This window comes from Pezoporus flaviventris, unplaced genomic scaffold (assembly GCF_033815535.1).
Source record: "Pezoporus flaviventris isolate CSIRO_AGI_PZ_B2104156 unplaced genomic scaffold, CSIRO_AGI_Pfla_v1 ptg000037l, whole genome shotgun sequence".
In the NCBI taxonomy this organism is placed as follows: domain Eukaryota; kingdom Metazoa; phylum Chordata; class Aves; order Psittaciformes; family Psittacidae; genus Pezoporus; species Pezoporus flaviventris.
In genome coordinates this window covers 2,159,478-2,180,336 of record NW_026892585.1, presented here as the reverse complement: position 1 = coordinate 2,180,336, position 20,859 = coordinate 2,159,478, and the positions used below count along the sequence as shown (strand labels likewise).

Genomic DNA, 20,859 nt, shown 5'->3' with positions numbered 1-20,859 from the left:
TCGCGCCCGGGGACCTCCGGCAGGGCACAGCCTCATCCGCACCCCTCTCATCTCTGCCGGCTGCGGTAGCGCCACAGATGCACCCACTCGCTGTCAGTCTCCTTCCTCCACTGGAACTACTTCACCGGGCCTTTTACCGGCAAGTCTGGGGGGGGTTCTTTAAAGCTCTTTGGGAATAACGTGAGCGGAGGGCGTTTAACCACCGGGTGATTCCTCACAACCCCATCCGCGGCCAGAGGCGCTCGCACATCCCCACTCCGAGGCTGCAGCCCCTCTGCCTTTTCTCTTCCACCCGGGACGGAGGTGGGTTGGGAAGCGGTGTGGGGCATCCCCGGCGAGGGAGCCGGCCGGAGGGGAGCCGAGGTGAGGGGAGAGCCCCTTGGTGGGGCGGGCGGCGGCGGGGTATGTGCATGTACATGTGTATGTCTGTGAACGTGTGTCTGTGGCTGTCGTCTCCGCGATTTTCCTTGTGTGGGGTGAGAACTTTGTGCTTTCTCGCAAATCACGGTCGTTGTGTGAAGCTTAGGAAAGCTCTGAGGCGCGGATGCTGATTTGGGTTCCATGTGCTTGTTTTGACTTGATTTCTCCAGCCTGTGAAGCCTCCTCACGGGTTTTCACTGCGGATTGAAAAATGCTTCGGGTGTTGGGGGCTGGTGTTTTGTTTCTTTTCCTTTTCAGCGCTTGAAAATCGGTGACCTGTAAACCACGTCTAAAATAAACGCTGATGTGTTTGCATCTCTCTGGTTACAGCGTGAAGAAAGAGGGACATCCTTACGCCGCTTGCCTACCCACCCTATGAACAAAGAGGTCAGTACCTAAATCAAATCCAAATAACTTGGGAAAAGGAATTTCCATGTCTAATATGCACTGTCATTTATAGAGATGTGTATTTAACCTAGTTAAACTCAAAACATTGATGGCTTGAAGAAGTTTAGTCCATTTTCCTTTGCAGGCAGGACTGCCTTTTGCTTGAAATAAGGCATAGAAAGTGATCCTTCCAGGATGTTGCTGTGTGAACCAGTGTGCTTCATTGGGTGTGGGAAATGCATATTAATGCTATTTCTTGCTTCAGGCTGATAATGTTTTAATAATGGAATGCAGCTGCTTTTTAATCCTTCGTAGAAGTCTTACATGGAACTTTAATTTGCAAGTGTGCAATGTTAGCAAGTTAGTTAACACTGCAGTTGTGCTTGAACTGGAGCGCATAAGCTCCCCGGTATCTCTACAGATCACAGTGAATGGGCAAGTGTGACTGTATTGCCCGGTATGTGTGTGAGATTCAGATAAGTGTGGCTAAAAGTAAATACAAGCCTGTGCTTTTGATCCAGTTGTGTGAAGTCTTGCAGGGTCTTGCACAATTCACGTAGTGAAGATATCAGCTGTAGGAGGCGTCCTTCTGACACAGAGGCTGTTGTGCAAATCAGGATATAGAGATAATTCTCTGATGAACCTGTCCTGATTACATGATGAATGTCTTAAGAGATGCTCCCTGTCAAAACTGATTTTTGCAAAGAGAAGTCATCCCTAGTGAAGACAAATCCCAGCACCAGGGAAGCACGTGAGAAATCCAACACAATGAGGTTTCCATTTCCCCTTTACAAACCAGTGCAGCAGAAAATATTGCAGCAGTCATCATGGGTGTGCGTAAGTGTTACTGTTATAACAGTGGTTACTGCTTTGCTCTTTAGCAATGCTTTGGTTTTTCAAAGAGTCATTTGCTCTAAGTGGGGCTTTTTGGATAATGACTTAATGTCTCCAGCACTGAACATCAGTGCTTTGATGCAGGAGTGGCTGGTGTATGTTAAGTTGTGAGCAGATAGTTCTCTTTTAGTCACTTTGCAATTACAGATAACTCCATGCATAGTTGAAAGCTAAAGAATTTTTCTCTCCCTAAAGACAAGTATTTTACCCAGGTGGTTATTGATAAATGTACAGTTAAAACCTGCTGCCTCTTCTAAAAAAGGAATCGATGTGTATCAATGCTTCTAATGGGTATCCCTGACATCATCTGCAGGTTACAGTGAGAATTCTTCTTAGGAGTCAACGTATTTTCTGGTGGTAAAAATAAGGTTTCACTGTCATTTATTCATGGTGTACATGATGCTTGATTGCCTCGGGATAGGAAAGCAAGGGATGGCAGTAAATAAATCACCAGTGTGGCTGGCAATTTTAAACTGGCTGGTGATTGATAAAGTTGTTCTCAAGCCAAGAAAAGAGAGTACTGGAAAAGTAGATTGGCAGTAAATGGGGATCCCATATGGATTTAGAAAAAGGGGCCAATGAGTGTAAAAGCCTGACGTGCTGGAAGTGAAATGTGACCGTTTCCAAAAGGCGGTCTGGGTTAGATTTCACAACAGAAATCAGAAGACAAAGAAGGAAAGCAGAAGCAGTGGGCAAAGCTCAGAGTGAAGCCAGTCCCCAAACCAAACGAATGCCTTGCTTCTCTTTTGAACGTGGACACAGGTGTTGGACCATGGGTACTCAGGCTGAAGAACCCATGGGGTTTAGAACATGGAAACTGTGTGAGGAAACGTTCTGCCTTGTCCCTCAGCTCTCTGTCTCTGGTTGGAGCTAAGGAGACCACAGGGCTGACCCAGTGTGGGTGGACTGCAGACCACCTCTTAGCTCCTGTCCTCAGCACAGATTTGCCTTGGCAATTGCTGAACAGCAGGGCAGCCCTTGACAGCCACTGGTATGCTCCACTGTTGGTATGGAAGAATTAAGAGATGGGGGTTAGGATAGATCACACATTGTTATTTCTGTGCCAAAATAAGTGGTTTCTGAAAACAAGAAGGGCAGGGAAGTGCTCATTCTTGTGTTCCTCTGACACTCCTAAGCTTGCTGTTTGCCATCAGCCACCCCTTTCCTCCTCAACCCCTGTGGGGCATAAGGATTTCTGATGTGGGAATAGTCAGCACTCTGAGGTACTGAAAGGCCTTTTGGTGTGAAGAGCTGTGTGGCCAGGGCATGGAGAAATAAAGGATGAATGGAAACGACAGTAAACCTAAACCACATTTGAATCCTAGAAAACCTTTCTGGAGGAAGACAGCCTTACCGTGAGTGTGCGTGTTCCGTGTTACCTCTGGGTTTGTCTGACATAACTACGTGTTAGATTTGTTTAGATTTAGGGACTTCTCATCACAAGTTAAACTGTTTATTTTATGTGTAGTGAAGAGTGATCGTAATAGGCTCTGTGTTAATATGCACACCCACATGTACGCAAGCACCCTTCACGAACACATCAGCAGATAGAAGAAAGATGCCTGCCTTAATGTTCTTATAACCATTGTTTCTCGCTGAAGCAGGCTGTATCTGCCTTACATCTCTGGCAGAAGCATCCAGCTGTGCTCAGCAGCCACCAGCATTGTGCCTGCATGGCTCTGGTTGTGTCTGTGTTGTAGGGATACGTGGGATTGCTGAGTGTGCACTAGCCCCAACATGCCCATTGCTCTCATTTCCTGGGGCAGTGGGAGCTGGTGAGCGTGCACCTACAGGTAGGCACTGTGGGAAAGGAGCAGACTGGGACCTGAGGGTGAAATCTGGCATCATTAGCATGACAATATAGACACCTCCCTGCTCAGCAATGAAAAGTCAGTGGTAGCAAACCGCCCGGCAGTTCTTGAGGAGAACACAGAGCTCTCATGCAGTACGAGCTAGTTGATGAAATGAGGTTTTAGGAGGAGCCTCAACTGATTCAGTTCAGTTCAGGCCTTGAGACAGAATCACCGAGTTCTTTCACATTCCTTAAGTGCTTTTCTTTGTATTGTTTCAGGATGCTCACCAGAACGCCAAGTGTTGTTGCTCAAGCATTCCTTCTTCTAAGCATTATTCTTGTCATTGCTATTGCAGTGATTCAGATAAATCAGCAACAGATCCTCTCCCCAGGGCTTAAGGTAAGTCTTGGAATACCTGAGGAAGGAGAACAATGTTTTGAACTGATATTTAATAATGTCCCTTTCTAAACTAGTTTCTTACGGGGTGAGTCAAATGAGACATAAATTAATGCTTAATCCCATTGGGAAAACTGAAGCTGAGAGAGAAAGAGAATTGCTTAAGATCACAGAGTCAGTGGCAAAACAGGAAAAGCATTCCCTGATTGCCTGTGATGCCTATCACATAACGTCTTCTCCAAGACTGAAAGGCCAAATGAGAATCTGCCACTGCTTTTCTCGTTTTGCCAGATTTGAAGTAATACTATAATAATTTTGAACTTTAAAGTTTAATTTCTGCCCCCCTCCCAAGCACAGCCAGGAAGTTTATGCTGAAATCTTTGCACGCTGCTGCTGTGTGTCAAAAGCATTTGGGCTCTAAGTGTGTGCTTTATGATTTAGCACGTGTTGAGTCTTGTCAGATAGTAACAGAAGCGAAGCAGCTTCACAAGGAGGGGCAGAGCAAACTGGAAGAGATAAAGTGATGTCCTCTGGAATTCAGGCGTTGTCTTGTGCTGTATGTGTGCTGATTCTTCAGTGAGAGATGAATGCAACTGGGGACACGGGTGTAGAAATGAGCCTTCTAGGGAAGCTGTGCAGTCTGGCAGTTTGAGTTCTGCCAATGATAGCTACAAGGATATAAACCTCGTCAGGTCCTTCTCTGAAGTCCTTTCTACTTTTCCCTCTGCGAAAGCACTTAACTGGATAGTTCACATACCGATAGGCTAATGTCTTATTACACTTCATGAAGTTACAAACACCTTTGGCTTTGCCTGAATTGTTTGGTGGTGTGTATGAATCATACAATGGGATAAAACTGTATTCCAATACCAGTTTTATGTGTTTGTGGTGTGGCAGGGTGTGCACGCTGGGATCTTGCATGGGGACACAGTGCCTCAAGTTTACTCCCTTTTATGCCCTGAATCTCAGCCTTACATCCTGCCATTTTTCATGCAGGGCAAGACTGGATTGACCTGTAGGCTGAAGCCACTATCTAAAAGACAGCCTACGCATTGCTTGTGGTTGTCATCAATTCAGTTTCACATTCAGAATGATGAAGTTGTCCCCTTTAAGCAACCATTGGACATTTAAACAGCTTGACCATTTGGTTTAGGTGGGGAGGATTGCTTTCTCAATCTCAACAGCTTCATGGCTGGTTCTGAAGGAAAACCAGTTTTCTGCCTGCCAATGCAGGAAATCCCAGCTGACACAGAGGATCCTGTGTGTGCCGAGACGCTCAGTGGTCCCCGGTAAATGATTAACACTCACAAAAGGAGGACTTTGGAAGGTTTCACACTGGCATTATCAATAGTTGACCAGATGGAGCCTGGAAGGGGCACTGTCCTGATGTTGGTGATTGATTTAAATTAAATACATGTGACAATAACATGATGAAAACAGACTTACCCTTTGCAAATGGCCTTGTTCTTCTGGCTCTTCTCCATGAAACCAAACAGCTACTGAATGATAACTAGAGTTTGTGTTATAATAGTTCCTTCCCAGGATGCACATTGAGAGTGTCCAGGTTCATTCCTTTGTGGATCAAGAGAGAAATTATCTGTTGTTCTATGTTTTAAAGCATTGTTGCAGACTTAAATGGTTTGGTTCCTTAGGTTATCTGAAGATTGAGCCAGGGATTTGTGAAGGAAGGGTATGGCCATGTGCATGAGGCTGAGGCACTGAAAGAGCTCACGACTTAGCGGAAGTCAGAAGACTGATGAAGAGAGCACAGACATCCTTACTGACGTAGCTTGTGAAGAAGGCAGGAACTGTAGATGATGCCAGCTCCGAATGTAATGAGCCTTTGTACCAGTCAAAACATCTTGCACTGTCTAATGATGTTTTGTGAGCCCTAAGGAGAAAAAAACCCTCCCTTCATTATTGTGTTTCTTTAATTTACCCCTCCAGGTGCTACACCTAAATTTTGGTCTCTACACCTAAATTTTCGGTCTCTACACCTACATTTTGCATGTCTCTTTTGGCTCTTCGGAAGTGTTTTGGCCTTGTTTGTGGATCATCTAATTGATTAAAAGTAGTTCAAGCCTATGTAGCTGAACTGAAGTGTGCTTCCAGCATGGATGCACTTTTGTAGCCTTCATCCTCCTGGTTTAGCTTCTTAGCTTCTCATGATAGTTTTCCAAAGTGATCAGATGGCAGGTATGGCATCATAACTGTGCCAGCTTTAGGAATTCTCTCACCCCCTTAAAATGCTGCATCCTCTGTCATTTCTGTTTAATTAGAGATTAATCTTAGTCCTGGTATCTGACACACTTCTCAGTGATCACTGCTTCATGATGCTGCATGGACCGGTTCACACAGGGTGAACTTGCCCAAGTCCAGTCACGAGTCACCCTGCAATGGGCTCAGGAGCCCTCCTCAGAAACGAGCATCCCTTTAAAAGGACTCGGGCAGAAGAGGCGGAGAAGGAAGAAAATAATGAACACCTTGGTTCAGATAAGTGCAGCATTACTGTTTGGCACGGAAATCTGTAACTTTCAGGAAGGAGGCTTGGAAATACAGGGGAGGATGGATGCAGGTCAAAAAGCCCCACAGCTAGCCGAGGTAAAAATACTTCCATTATCTTCCAGCTCTACTTGGCCATGGTAGTTAGCTCTTAAAGTAGCTAAGCTAAAAGCTTATGGTTGGCACTTTGAGCTGCGTGAGACTGGATTAAATTAATAGCCCTTGAGCAAATTGACCATTACTGTATTATGCATCTCCACAGTGCCTCTCTCTCTTTCAAGGAGCGGGAATACACTCGCAGTATCTTTGCTAAAGCAGTTCCTTGAACAGAGCCTGATGGTGGAGTGGCTTGCTGGTAGCTGTGGAGCCTTCCACCTTTTGGTTGATCAGGGTAAACATCATCTGGATAAATATAAATGCAATTCTCACTATCTAACAGTCCTCTGGGCAACAGACCAGACTGGAAGTGCTGGTATTTCTTTGGGGTTCAGGAGTTTGTAGGATTGCAGTGGAAGCTGGGGATTAATGGGGTGTGGAAGCTGAATGGTTTACCACCTGAAGCAGTGATCCTTCTCCATCAGACTTGAGGCTCCCTAGGGAGGCAGTGGGTTGAAATGTATTGGCTTGCTGCAGAGGCTTGTCCTTTGCAGCCAGATGGAAGCTCTCATTTTCCAGTGTTGCCAGGCTCTGAGGCAGCTGTGGTTTGGAAAGGAAAGGATGTTAACAGAGAAATGAACTCTACAGCGTGAGATTCCTACCAATGAGATGGCTTTGGAAGAGGCAGGCAGCTAAACGTGCTTTCAGGGATCACAAAGAGGATAAGCAAAATCCCAGTTTTCTTCCCGTCATGCAGTTTGCCTTCTCAGTTGCTACAGTTTTCTACTGCCATAAAAGATGGGAAAGGGGGAAAGACCCATCTGGGTAGCAGTGGAATGGGACGGAGAAACCTGTGCTTTAATCCCACAGGGAGTCCAAGTGACCTGGGGCAAGTCACTGAAGTATTTGTCATTTAGCTCATAAATAAAGCTGGGGTAATCTTGATTCCCTCTTTGTTTTCTCACACTGGCACAGCCTGTTTTCAGTGGCAAACTCTTAGGTGGCCTGCCTCAAGCACTCATAGGGAGAGGCTTATGGGGCAATCGGAAAAGAACCAGACTCATTGCATCATTCTCACTGTGGACTGCTATGTACTTTACCTCTTTGCTTGTGGCTTTATGGATCCCTTGTGCATCCTTGAATCTACAGCCTGTGCTTAGGTATCAAACCCTTCAGTGTCCAGGAAGTATAGCTAATAGCAAATGATCTTGCTGTAAAATCAGATCCTGACACAGTGTTACGTAGGTGTTAGCATGGATTTTGAACCTCATGCTGAAAGGAGATGGGCATTCTCCATCCCCACTGGATTCATTGCTGTAGATACGTGGAATGTTCTTTGTTTTGCAGCCAGATTCATTCTGTGCTCAGCTGTTGGATTCATGCCTAAGTGCCCAACACTAGACATAATCTCTATTATAACTATACTGTGCATGCATATGCTACAGTGTTTGATGGTGCAAAGAAGAACAGCTGCATATGGGCTGTTAAGCTGCCACTGTCTGTTTCTTGATCTAATGTAGTCTTTTCTTAATCCCCAGTATGGAATAGTCCTTGATGCTGGATCCTCTCGGACTACCGTCTACGTCTACGAATGGCCAGCAGAAAAAGAAAATGACACGGGCGTAGTAAGCCAAACCTTCAAGTGCAATGTGAAAGGTGAGCTCCGATGGAGTTAGCCTCTAAGAAGACGTTATCTGGAATCTTATACTGCCTTTTTTACACTGTGTCCCCTTTTCATTGCTGGGGAGCAAGAACTGTTCAGGCTATGTCTATATCTGTCAGCATCAGTCATTCTCCTACTGATACAGCAGCGTGCTCTAATCCGCAGTGGAGACGGGAAGCTGTAGCTCAACATGACTTACTGATTTAGAAATAATTTCTTTTAAAAGGAACATATAAAATATATTTAAAAAATAGCTTGGAAGAAAAACCCATTGAGAAGAATGGGGACCTGCCCTCCTTAGATGTTAGCTGTTAATTTTGATGGAGTGGTGTTTAAAACCCTGTCTCTGATGTTTGAGTCGGGTTTCCTAGAGAAACAAGGTGATGCAGGTCATCTGGAATTGTTCTGTAATTGCTTCCTTAAGGTATCAATCTCGGTGATATCTGAGTAAGCTTTCAAAGATACCAAAATCCCATGCATTTTATGAAGACAGGTGGCCGTGCAGGGAAGAGCAATCCATATTATTAAGCGAATCCATAAGGGATTTCTGCAGGAAGCCAGGCTTCACAAATTCTGCTACCCTGAGCCTAATGAACTTCAGTGTATTCTCTAAGGTACTACTGCTTTGTTTAGTGCACTGGTTTGGGTTTGCCAGTGAGCTAAGAGGAGAAGGTGGGGCAACTCAGGAAGTCTTGGTGCAGGTTTTGTTGCACATAATAACTGTGGTGTTCAACAACAATTTTTCCCTTTCCTTCTCTCTCAGTCCTACATCCCCCTTTGTGTCTGCAAATAGATGCTGGCGATGCAGTCATATTGGTCCGTGAGTAACTAAGAGATAAGGCAATAGTTTCCTAACAGCACCAGCATTTCTATCTTCAGCATTAAACACATGTGGGCATTCTTAGCCATTCTGGGACAAGGAAAGCAAGTGTAATGTGCACAGAAGTAATGCACTGTCATGTGCCTGATGCTGTGTCTTCACGGGCTGCAGGAATGGTGGCCAGCCTGCTGAGGTGGGGGAACAATTTGCTAGCTCATGCCTTCGCTCATTAGAGTCAAGGTAGAATATTGCCTTTAAGAATTATGGTGTGAGAAGAACTCGCAGAGAAACTGCATTATTCTTCTGGAGAGGTGACAGAGGAGTACTCTGAGCACTTGTTTTAATAGGATTAGGTTTTGGTTTAATTCCAGCTGAATATGAAAAGAATTGCAAAATGGATGAATCCAAATTGCTGTGAACTGTTCAGGTCCAGAGGAGCCTTAACAATGATCAACCAGAGCTCTCATCCTCCAGCATACAAAATATCCAGGGTTCACTGCTCAAGTCTTGGGTAACTGCACTGAAGGAGACAGAGGGCTCAAAGGAGAGGTCCCCATTGAATGGTTTGGGTTGGAAAGGACCTTAAGATCATCCAGTTTCAATCCCCTGCCAAGGGCAGGGATGCCTCACACTAGACCATGTCACCCATCTAACCTTCCAATCATAGCCTTAAGCACTTAAATTGGGGGTGTTTCTGGGCATACTGAGAGGCAGACTTTCACATACCTACTGAACTTGAAAGTCAAATGGTCAACTACTCTGTTAGCTCCATGGTGGTTTTATGATTTCATATCTACCTTTATTAGATACCTCTGCCCTGTGTGTAGGAGCCAGCCCCCAAACCCTTTCTACACAGCGCAGTTCATCTGTCCTGGTTAGGGTGTAAGCATCAACAAAGCAGTTGTCCAAAACAGAATGGTCACTGTCTGTAACCTGCTTTGTCTGAACACTGGCAGATGGAGGTTGCTGCCACCAAGGGACTGTGAGGCAATGGCAGGATGTAAAATGGTAGCTGGTGCTCTGTTTATCTCCAGTAACAGCTTTGCCTCCAGCTTCAGCCCTGCCTGTGCTAGACTTAAGACTTTTAGAAGGTCTTATGCCAAACCATCTAATGCTAACACAGTTCATACTGTGAAAAACGGAGTGGTAGAGCGGGGAGTCTCTAAAGTCTTACGTATCTTTGTGGTTTGTTCTTTTTTCAGTGCAATGTGGCTGGACATAAATGGTTTCTCATTTTAACTCCGTAAGAGCCACCTTTTGCTTAGCTTGGGATCAAGCTGTGGGAGACACTGCTGTTACAAGCGAACTAGAGGGAGTTTTGGCAGAGTTGCTGTCTGTGGGGCAGTGGCTTCATGGCAATGCCTGGATTTCTCCCTGTGCAACTTACCTGTTCCTCCCTGTGTAGCTTTCATTCCCATTAGTCAAAGGCTTTGGGAACCTGTGAGGTGCCGATTAGCTCTTGCACCAGCTTAGACTTGGACCTCTTAGGACTTCAAGAGCTGCTTGTGCATGTTGAAATTTCACCAGCAGTTCTTTGCAGAAGCTGCTTTATTTGGCTCTCGGCTGAGAGCAGTGAGCTGCAGAGGTGCCACGGTGTCCAAAACAGCTGTGGCAAAGCAGATGAGGAAACCTTTGGTTTAGCTTGCGGAAGGAGGGGTTTTCTGTACTTCAGATCAGAGAAATTTTACATCCATAAGACATGCTGTTGCCTACAGCATCTGCCATGAATAAGCCTGTTTCCCTCATAAATATAGCACTGCTGTCACTGTGTTGTCCCAGTTTTATACTGTATATCTTCCTCTAGGCATGGTATATAGGTGTATATGTATACACGCTGAAATACAGGCGAGCAGTTTGCAAGTATTTGTCTGCCACAGCTGAGACAGTCACTACATTGATTATTCTTTAAGCACTCCCAGTTTTCAAGCATCCTCTCCTCGTTTGCAATTACAGGAGGGATGGGGGAAATCTCTTTCTCTTAACACCTGCTTGCTAATCGGGCTAATTTGTAGTTGGCAAAGCAGAATGAAATCAATCTACTTGTTCTCTTTTAGGCCCTGGTATATCCAGCTATGAGAGGAACCTTGGAGCTCTTGCCAAACCTTTTGATGACTGCCTGAATAAAGTCAAGGAGAGAATACCAGTTCATCTGCATAAGAACACTTCTGTTTATCTGGGGGCTACAGCTGGCATGAGGTTACTGAGGTATGGCAGAAACTTGAGCTCCTCTGTGTGCATTATAGCAGAGCAGCAAAATGTTCTGAATGCATTTTTATCCGCTGGAAATTGGCCATCCCTGAAGGAAATGGAGCCCAGCCAGTTTAATTTAATTAACTTTTCTGATAGGGAAAGCGGGGCTGTATGAAAATCCTCTGTGGTGCTGTGCTGAAAACAAATCTTGCTTTATTCTGGAGAAGGCAGGAGCTTAATTTTCTCTTCCATACCTGTCTTGAAATTCAGTGTTACACAAACAGGTAATGTTCGTGTGTATCTGTGGGCAGCAAAGGCAGATTAAAGCTGGGCACCACAGTTTTCTGACTGCTAATGTGGCTTTAGCCCTGGCATAAACTGGCTCTTTATAGTAGTTCTGTGGCTGAACGGAGTGGGGAGAAAGGCTCCAGGACTGTTCTGACCAGCAGTTGTCATGCAAGCATTCAGTTCACTAAGAAAGAAAGTGTGTGTGTGTGTGTGTGTATATGTATATAAGAAACAAAATACCCATGAGCTTGTAGGCTAAAGAATGAAGTTTATACGTAGTGGGGGAGTTGCTTGCTGAAATGCTGTTGGATAACGTGGCTGTTCCCTGTCATGAACTTCCCTTCGGGGAAACAACCTCTATTTTTCATTAGGTGATTGTAGGAATTCTCTTGAATTGCCAGTCAGTGAACAATAAACATGAAATTGCCTTTCCAGATGCTCAGTGTCTTATATTTTGTGAATTGCTTAGGTTGCAAAATGAAACGGCAGCCAATGAAGTCCTTGCGAGCATTCAAAGCTACTTCAGAGCACAGCCTTTTGACTTTAGGGGTGCGCAAATCATAACGGGGCCAGAGGAAGGGCTGTATGGATGGATAACAGCCAACTATATAATGGGCAATTTCTTAGAGGTGTGTGGAAAAAACCTGCATGCTTTTCTTTCACCGTTTCTCTCTTATAAACGAGAAGTCTGAGAGGACATGCCTGTTAAATGTCATAGCTATAGATTCCGTTTCGCACTGAAATATATAACAGGGTCTTTTTATGTGGTAGTAGTAGGAAAACTAAACATAAAGAACAATACGTTACAGGAATGTGATGTGGCAAAGGTAAAATTGTTGATCCACAAAACAGGGCTCTTCCCTAAATGACACCGGATGCCCTTCCTAGAAATAGAAGTTGCACTGCTTTTAAATGCATTGATGTGCTAGGTGTGACAGGTCTTGATTGTCTTGACAGTGGTGCCAACTAGAGATGTCTTCTGCTTCTTGGTGAATTCCTCAGTTGAGTGCTGCCCCTGCAGCTCTGCTGGTGAAGGATCTGCACAGCTTAGGGGGCTCCTGGCAGTGTTGGCTCACTTGTCTTAGCAGACAAGACTGAAGCAGTGAAGGTGTTGGAGGTGATGTGGCCAAATGTGCTTCAGCTGAGACAGAGATCACTCCTACACCATTCATCCCAATACTGCTGGAAAGCTGCAGGCTATGAGCAGTGGGCTGTGATACTGTCTTGTGCAGACAAAGTGATACCAACATAAAGATACTTGTGCTGTCTTTGACCTCAGAATAGGGTCATGCAGGAGCCTCACGGCAGAGAGGTAGTCAAGTATATTGGAAGATCCCTTTATATATATATATATATATATATTCAGTATAGTTTATTCCCAGTAAAAGCTTTACCAAGATGATGAGCAACTGCACTCATGGCAGCAGTTAACTGCACTTAGATAGTCTTGCTAGGTTGAAAGAAATTCCAACCAAACCCCTGAGTATTGTTTGCTGTCCTGGTTGAATGGCACCTTTTAGATCATGACAATCAATGAGGAGGAATTTGCCATTAGTAATCTTAAGTGATAGCTCATGGTGAGTGTGTTGCTGACTCTTGCAGAGAAATGGCACGCTCTGGAAGAGTTTTTCTTGCTGTTGTGTATTTCATGCAACACAGGTGATATGATAAACTTCAGGGTGGTGTCAGTCTTCTACCACATGGACTTTAATAATGCAAATAACAAATTATTCCTTATGAATCTGCCATATTTGATATACTGAAGGACTGCAAGATGGGGTGAAGCCAGTTTAGTATAGAGAGTTGTTTCAAGACCTGCTTGTGGAATATCACTAGTAGGGGAGAGAAATGGCCACCATTCCTGTGACAGTGGCCCGAGTCAAATTCTGGTAGGGGCTGTTAATGGGAATCTTGCACTCTAAAACCTTGTGAGTGTATTTGCTAACCTTGGGAGCTTCTTTTCCCTTCCTTCGTATACATTCACATCATCCTGCTCAGTAGGTAATACTACAGTAAATATCGAGGTAGATGATCTTACAGAATCTATATTTTGTGTAGACCAAATACAGAATTTGGGCAATGTTTGAGTACTAGGAAAATGCCAGCGGAATGGATCAGATTTATTGCCACTGCAGTTTCAGGGAAGGAAAAGTGCAGAGCAGGGGGTTTTGTTCTTTTGACTTCAATGTAGCTTTTGTTTTTCTGTGGTTTTCATTCTATTTTCACTGTTTTCCTGTGTGACCTCTTAATATTCCTTTAATAATCATTCTTGTCTTGAAACAAGCAAATCTTCATACTATTTACATCCACATTTGTTCATGTTCTCATGGGTACGTAATACAATTCCCTGCATTCTAGTATGGACACTGGCCTGGCTAGTCCTATGCTTTGATTGCTGTGCTGCCCTCTGAGTTGAATGCTAAACTGCATTCCTTTGTCCATCTCTCAAGATCACTTCATTCTGTGAAAATCCATCCCTCTTCCATGACAAACATCTGCATGTTTGCCCAAGAGCTGATTTTTCTGAAAGGGTACAGGCCAAAGAGGCAGGGAAATCTCCAAAGGTTAAGAGTAGGAAAGCTTGAACAAAAGGGAGAACAAGCAGATGGTATCTCTAATCAGTCCTTTTACTTATACATGTAGAGAAACCTTTGGAGGACATGGGTTCATCCTTACAGAAAAGAGACAATGGGTGCACTGGACCTTGGAGGAGCTTCCACTCAAATTTCATTTATCCCAGAGGACTCTCAGGAGAACTTCAACAGCACCTTACAAGTGAAGTTGTATGGTTACAACTACAATGTCTACACACACAGCTTCCAGTGCTACGGGAGAGATGAAGCTGAGAAAAGGCTTTTAGCATTGCTGCTCCAGGTCTGTTTAAGCCCCTTTGCTATGTTGCTCTTCCCGGTGTTCAGTAATTGTCTGAGGTTCTTCAGCTTGTGTGGAGCTTTGGAGTTTGGAAGTCTCCAAACTTCCCTCTGGAGACCCCAGTAAGAGCTCTGTTGTGTTTAGTTACGGACCAACACACTTGGGTTTCATACAAAGATCCTTGTATCTGTTAAAAATTGGTAAGGGTTTTCTACCATTTGACATAAAAAGGCCCAACTGGTCCTGTAAGTGTTTTGCTGGTCTTGCCAATGCTTTCTTGAGGAAGGAGTTTCTATGAATGACAATGATCAGCAATGTTGTACTGATATCGGTCGTGACAGGGGAGAGAACAAAACTACATGCATGTGTGGTTTAAAAAGATTCCCATAGTTACGGTCTTTCTTGCATTTTAATAGCCTTTACTGGGTTTGGTTTGTTCTTTCCCAGAAATCGAACACCAGTTCCAACGTGGATAATCCATGTTACCCTCACAATTACACTGCTGCATTCACCATGAAGCACCTCTCTGGCAGCCTTTGCACACAGTCCCTGAGACCAGCAAATTACCACCCAAGCGAGCTTGTGCGCTTCCATGGAACAGGGGATCCAGGTCTGTGCCAGGAGATGGTTTCTTCATTGTTCAACGCTTGCAGAGATGGAGAAGACTGTCCTTTTCATGGAATACATCGGCCAAAAGTTAAAGGGAATTTTGTGGTAGGTTTGCAAACTCAGCTTTTCTCTTTTGAGCTTGCTAGCTTTTGATTTCTATAGCTATGAAAATAACAGGCCTACCATCTACTCCTTTTCTATAGGCTTTCTCAGGGTTCTACTATACAATTGATGCTTTGAATTTGTCTGGGCACTTTTCCCTGGCTGACTTCAATTCAAGTATGTGGTTTTTCTGTTCCCAGAGCTGGGCACAGGTGAGTGGATTGGCTGGGTTTTTTGGGTTGGTTTCGGTTTCCCTTTTGTATCTGTAAAAGGGAGATATAAAAAGAACAGGGACTGAACAAGCATTCGGGACTTTTCAGGAGGTCTGGTTTAACCTCAACGTTTGTTTTCCCAATGTGCTTCAAACCATGTAGTATTTGTTGCATGCTTAAAACTTGGACTAAGTTTCAAAATCTGTTTCAGAGCTTTAGCCATGCTGTAAAGACAACATGGAAAACATAGAAACCAGAACATCCTCCATCTTTTAAGTATAATCTTAGATGTAGTTTCATTGTTTACCACGTAAACTATGTCACTGTCAGGGTATTTCTTTCTTTAAATCTTTGTATCTTATTGTCCACAACTTGGAGTTCTTGAAAAATGCAAATAAATTCTAATTAGAACCCAAACTATTCTCTAGTTATAAAGCCTGAAGCGTTTTGTGTAAATTACGTGTTTGTAACAAAGCTTTTGCTTTCAGCTCCAGTTTATGCTGCCTAAATTTGAAGAAATATATGCTAGATCCTACTGTTTTTCAGCCAATTTCATTTATTACTTGCTTATACATGGTTACAACTTTGATGCAGAAACTTGGCCACGGATACGTTTTCAAAAGGAGGTGAGTAATAATGATCTCCTCTTACTGTTCCTTTAATCCAAAGAAGTTTAGGAGAGAAGATGCAGCAGCTGACAAAAACCTAACAGTCGAAAACAGCCTTTGTAAATGATTGTCAAATCTTTGGCACAAGGCAAAGCTGCTTCTCAAGCCCCAGTAGCAATTTCAGCCTGGTTCTAGGGGCTGCAGCATTACACTGAGATGCTGCCTAGATTTTTTGTAAGAGCTTTAAGAAAGGATCAAATAATTGTGTGTTAAACCTTGTCCCAGTTGGTGAAAGCAGCAGCTCAAAACACCTCACCAGTCTAGGTCCACTGCTGGGTTGGACAGGCAACTCCTGCTTTTGTCTGCTGGCAGAGCTTTGGGGGAACCAGCAGAGCTGGTTTGTGATCAGTGAGTGATGATGATGGAACTCGGGCAGTTTTCATCCTCAGCTGGGATATCCATCTGTGCTGTAATCTGGTTCCCTGCAATAAGAATGTGTATTGACGGGGTACTGGCTTTCAGCTGGCAGAGAGAGAGAAGGCTTATAACATTTCTGTCATAGCTGTGTTTCTGTCTTCCCTGACCTCAGTTTTCCTCCTAAAAACCAGAGTACTTGTGATGAACTTGTGTGTATATATATCTCTCCATTCTAAAGATACTGCTAAGAAATCCTTGCTTTCAAATTGGAAGGCATGGGTACTAGTGAAGCTCGGCTGTCACACCAAGAAGTGTGGTCCCCACAGTCCTCTCTGTGACTGTACAGAGCCCTATTTTAAACCCTTGTCCCAGACTGTCTCTTCATCTCCATACAGTTTGGAAATGCTTCAGCACTTGCCTGTAGCAAAACAATGGGTTTACACAGTTTCTCCAGGAGAGGAGGGTGAACGTTTATTGCCTATGCTAGGGCTGTATTCCTTTTTAATTAGTGAACACAATGAATGAAAAGAACCTTAACCCAGTGCAAATGTCTGGGCAAGATCTAGGGCAAGATGATTTGCAAATGTTATCAACCTTATAATAAGAGATTTTTTCCCTCTTTCAGCAAAGAAAAAACACTTTGATTCCCCTTACCTCTTTGCTCACCGGTTGTATTCCAGTTCCTGTTGGTGTAGCTTTCTTTTTATCAGTGAAACAGAAGGTGTTAAGATATACACAACTATAAAAAGGACCAAATGTTATAGGCCATTATGATCTCCTACTACCAGTAGGTGACTGCTTAAAAGTGTTCATTAAAGACATTAAATCATTTATTGAAGTTTCTCTCTCAACTTCATCACGCTGTTGATGGAATTCTAGGAATTAGCACAGTAATGCTGGTTTTATTTTTTATTTTTAAATTCTTTCTTTTTTTAAGTGTGTTTCTTGGTCAGAATATCCCATATCTGGCTGCCTGCATACACACCACACATCTTTGTACCTATCCATCTAGTACCTGTGTTTCACTTCTTTAGCCCAGAGACCAATTTTATCTGCATCCTCTGGAACTACAGAAACAAGAGCAATTTAAGATGGTTTTGTATCTTTGTATATTCCACTCAGGTTTTCTCCTTGGTAACTGAAAGGGCAGTTGTCAGCACCACCAGTTGAGCGTTTGGAACCCCTTTTCTTTGACTGTCCAATGGGAATTCTGTCTGTATTTCAGGTTGGCAACAGCAGCATAGCGTGGTCACTCGGTTACATGTTAACCCTCACAAACATGATCCCAGCAGAAGGCAAGCTGATCCAGTTACCTCTGAAACCTGCTTTGTTTGCTGGGCTCCTTGTCTGCCTCACAGCTACAGCATTGTTGTGTCTTCTCTTCCTTGTGTACTTGTGGATTGCATCACGTCATCGGAAGAACGGCAGCCGTGTTGAACATGTATTTATTCCAGAATGAACGAATCTTACTGAAAAGTTTTATAGTGCTATGAAGTAGGACTTTATTCTTGAAAAATGGAGGGTGAAATAAAGACAAAAGGCAGAAAGACTTCAGGACCAGAAGCATAAATGAGGAGAGACATTAAGGAGTCTGTGATACGGTGACTTGGAGTGCTTTTATCTTGACACTTGTTTCTGTAAACCTCACTCGTCCAGCGTGTAGCAGAGAAACAATGGGCAGGTTTGTTAATAAGGGATTAATAGCCTTTTCCTGACAGGTATGTATTATTGTTGTTGTTCATGTCGATCTGTGCTGATAAGTGGTGATAGATGTGACCACAGTGGTGGCTGTTTAAGTATGCCGTGAAACATGGCAGCTGTCCTGGTGTGCTGTGCTGCCACTGAAAGCTCCCAGGTAATCTCATTTCTGAAACTGGAACAAGCACTGGGTAATGACAGCAACTGAAAGGAACAGCTAGGGTAGTTTCTTCTATTGCTGTTCCAAACTGGTCTGCATAAAGGTGTAATAAACTGCCAACACCTCTCAGGAACGTCAAGCCTGTCTCAAACATAAGCTATATCCTTTTGTACCATGGAGATCTTGGCATGCCTCCGCTTATGGTACGTAAGATTTGTTTTGAAGGTTGAACAAAATGCTTTCATGCTTTGGTAACTGAACCTAAACTTAAATGTCTCATGGTTATCTCCAGAAGCCACTGGGGTTTCCAGTGCCCTTTTCTCTAACGCTTACAGAAATACTTCTGGTAGGTTCTCATCCTGAAACACTGAGCTGTTGATCTCAGGCAGCTGCAGTCAGCGCTGACTTGTCATGCATGTGTTATTTCAACTGTCTGGATAGACTCTCAGGCCTGGCACCTTCTGAAGCATTAACGTGTTGAGCCCTCCATTCAGAGCTCAGAGGAACAGGAGCCACCCTGCAGGCCAGCAGAATACCCTTTCTGAGGTGGGTTCAGGAACGTGTTGCTGGAGCTGCAGTCAGGGTTGTAGTGCCTCGATAAGCCTTTCCCCTGTCCTGGCCTCTGTGTGCCTTCAGCAGCACTGGGATCTACCTAACACATGCTCCTGTCAAACACATCAACTCCAGAGCTTTTGGGAAGTGCTGCTGCCTTTGTGCTCCGAAGAGCTGACTTCCCTTTCAGCTGACTGAAAGCCCCAGCATCCTTCACCAAACCTCTCATTCCCTTAAGTCGTAAGACTACAATTTTACCCACTGCTCAAGGCATTCTTCGTGGTTGATGCCCCTTTTACCTGCTTGTCTTTTGGTGTTCTTCAGCTGAGTTCTGAAATAACCCTTGAAACAATCTCCTGCCATGTCATCTGCCCTCTTTTCCCTTTGTACACTGTTAATTCCCCTTTATATTGCCATAACATGATCTGTGAAACCGCAAGGGTAATACAGCTGAAGGAGTTAGCAGGAAGAAGGGACTGTTGTACTTTTGAGGACCTCCAAGAGGAGAAAAGAGCATCTCTGCTTCACTTCCCTACTCCCCTTCTACCATCTCCTTTTGCCCAGATTCAATACCTCCGTGGAGCTCCATCCCCAGATGTCCTCCAAATAGCCACTGCCAGTCAATTCACATTCCTCTCTTTCCATCTTCTCAGCATTGCTTCCCTTTGTGCATTGTTTCCCCTGCTTACATCTTTCCTCTGTAAAGGGATGGTTACTCATTTAATGCAGTTTTTCAGTGTGAGCAAGTAAAAACTGGAAGGGAAATTGCCACATTCAGCATCTACTGCTAATGAGCTAAAGTTTGTGAGGCCACTTGAGTAGAGGTTTCCTTGCAGCTGTGTTGCATGCAAGAGAGTGCATGCACTAAAAGTCAAGTTAACCTTGGATTATGAATTGCAGTGGCATGTAGCGTGTTTTCTATCCTGACTTCATCTATTCCCCATATTGATTAGGTTGTGAGAGAACAGTGGCCAGTATTTTTAGCCATTAATATTTTCATGTTCTGTTTTTTGCTTCTGTATCACCTTCCTTCAGGTTTGGTTGGGGTTTTGCTTTCTTTTGTGTTTCACAGGCTGATGGATGATTTGAAAGAACTAAATACCTTTTTAAATGGAAAAAAGAATGAAAGTTAGTGATTTTTCAAGAGAATCAGCAGGGAGGGTTTTGTCCCTTCTGTGTTGGTATAGCTATGTCCTGTCAGTCTTACTGAAGTAGCAGTACTTAAAATAAGGCAGAAGGTATCACAAGGTGATGAAGTGCTCTATAGCAACAAGTTACATCTGATAAACCAAAAAGCTTAATTCACAATGCACTGGCATTACAGAATAATGGCATGAGATAAAAGCTTTATCTTTGGTGTGATGGATCTGGGACTGCAGTTAAGGGTAGAAAATCCCAACAGTTGGATGAGAGCATTAAAATGTCTTCTTAAGTTGCCAAATTTCTGTGGGAGATGGTATTCTGGAACATGTACTTGCCTTACAAAACCTTTGCTTTGTGAATGGCAGGGCCATTCAGTCATGGGTTTACACAAATGGAACATGCTTGGAAGTGAGCTTCCTTGGAATTGGCAGCTACAAACCAAACTTGTTTAACAATCATTTGGACTCCCAGATGTGCTTGGATGGAGCCAGTTTCTGTTGAGGGAATGCCTTCCCCCTGCCACTCACCTCCTGTTTACCTGCAGTTCATGGTTGGCCACGCAGCCAGCTTGCCTGCCCTCGGCTACCTACAGAGGTTGCTTCTTGGAGGAGAGCTGGGGCAGTGGTGGTGGTCATGGCTTCATAGTCAGAGCTAAACCCTCCCTGAGGTGCAAGGCAGAACCCCATCAGCCACTGGGTCCTTGGCATGTCAGCTGGAACCAAACACAGGGCTGGGAAAGCCAGTGTATTAGCAGTGATTGTGAGCGTGCACAGCTGTAGGTTGTCTTTTCACACTCTATTGCCTGTATATGAAGACTAATAAAACTAACTTGTGAAAAGTTAATCCAAGTGTACTTTTCCTTATTATTTTCCCCCTGGTATAAATGTTTTCATCCTCGTGGACACGCTGCTCTTATGAGAGAGGTGGGAAGTCTCTGAAATGCTTTACTGGAGGGTGGAAATGTGCAAGCTGCGGAAGTGATGCTGCACAGTGGACAGTGCTCTTTATCTCCAGATTCCATACTCTTAGCAAGGAATT

At 44.0% G+C, this 20,859-nt stretch overlaps 1 protein-coding gene across 1 annotated transcript; it reads left to right on the top strand.

The window, feature by feature from the left end:
* The first annotated feature begins 699 nt into the window (after positions 1 to 699).
* ENTPD3 (ectonucleoside triphosphate diphosphohydrolase 3) lies at positions 700 to 17,881 on the top strand. Its single transcript, XM_061464379.1, has 10 exons — positions 700 to 807; positions 3,773 to 3,893; positions 8,027 to 8,144; positions 11,026 to 11,176; positions 11,919 to 12,078; positions 14,093 to 14,323; positions 14,768 to 15,034; positions 15,133 to 15,243; positions 15,732 to 15,869; positions 17,494 to 17,881. Exons 2-10 carry the CDS (start codon positions 3,774 to 3,776, stop codon positions 17,725 to 17,727), a joined length of 1,530 nt encoding a protein of 509 aa, XP_061320363.1. The 5' UTR covers positions 700 to 807; position 3,773; the 3' UTR covers positions 17,728 to 17,881.
* Positions 17,882 to 20,859: the final 2,978 nt, after the last annotated feature.

Bases quoted from the DNA above. Each gene is read 5' to 3' on its own strand.
- ENTPD3 (XM_061464379.1), top strand. From the start codon at position 3,774: ATGCTCACCAGAACGCCAAGTGTTGTTGCTCAAGCATTCCTTCTTCTA. The intron at 3,894-8,026 runs GTAAGTCTTGGA...CTTAATCCCCAG, and splicing joins TCCTCTCCCCAGGGCTTAAG to TATGGAATAGTCCTTGATGC. The intron at 15,035-15,132 runs GTAGGTTTGCAA...CCTTTTCTATAG, and splicing joins AAGTTAAAGGGAATTTTGTG to GCTTTCTCAGGGTTCTACTA.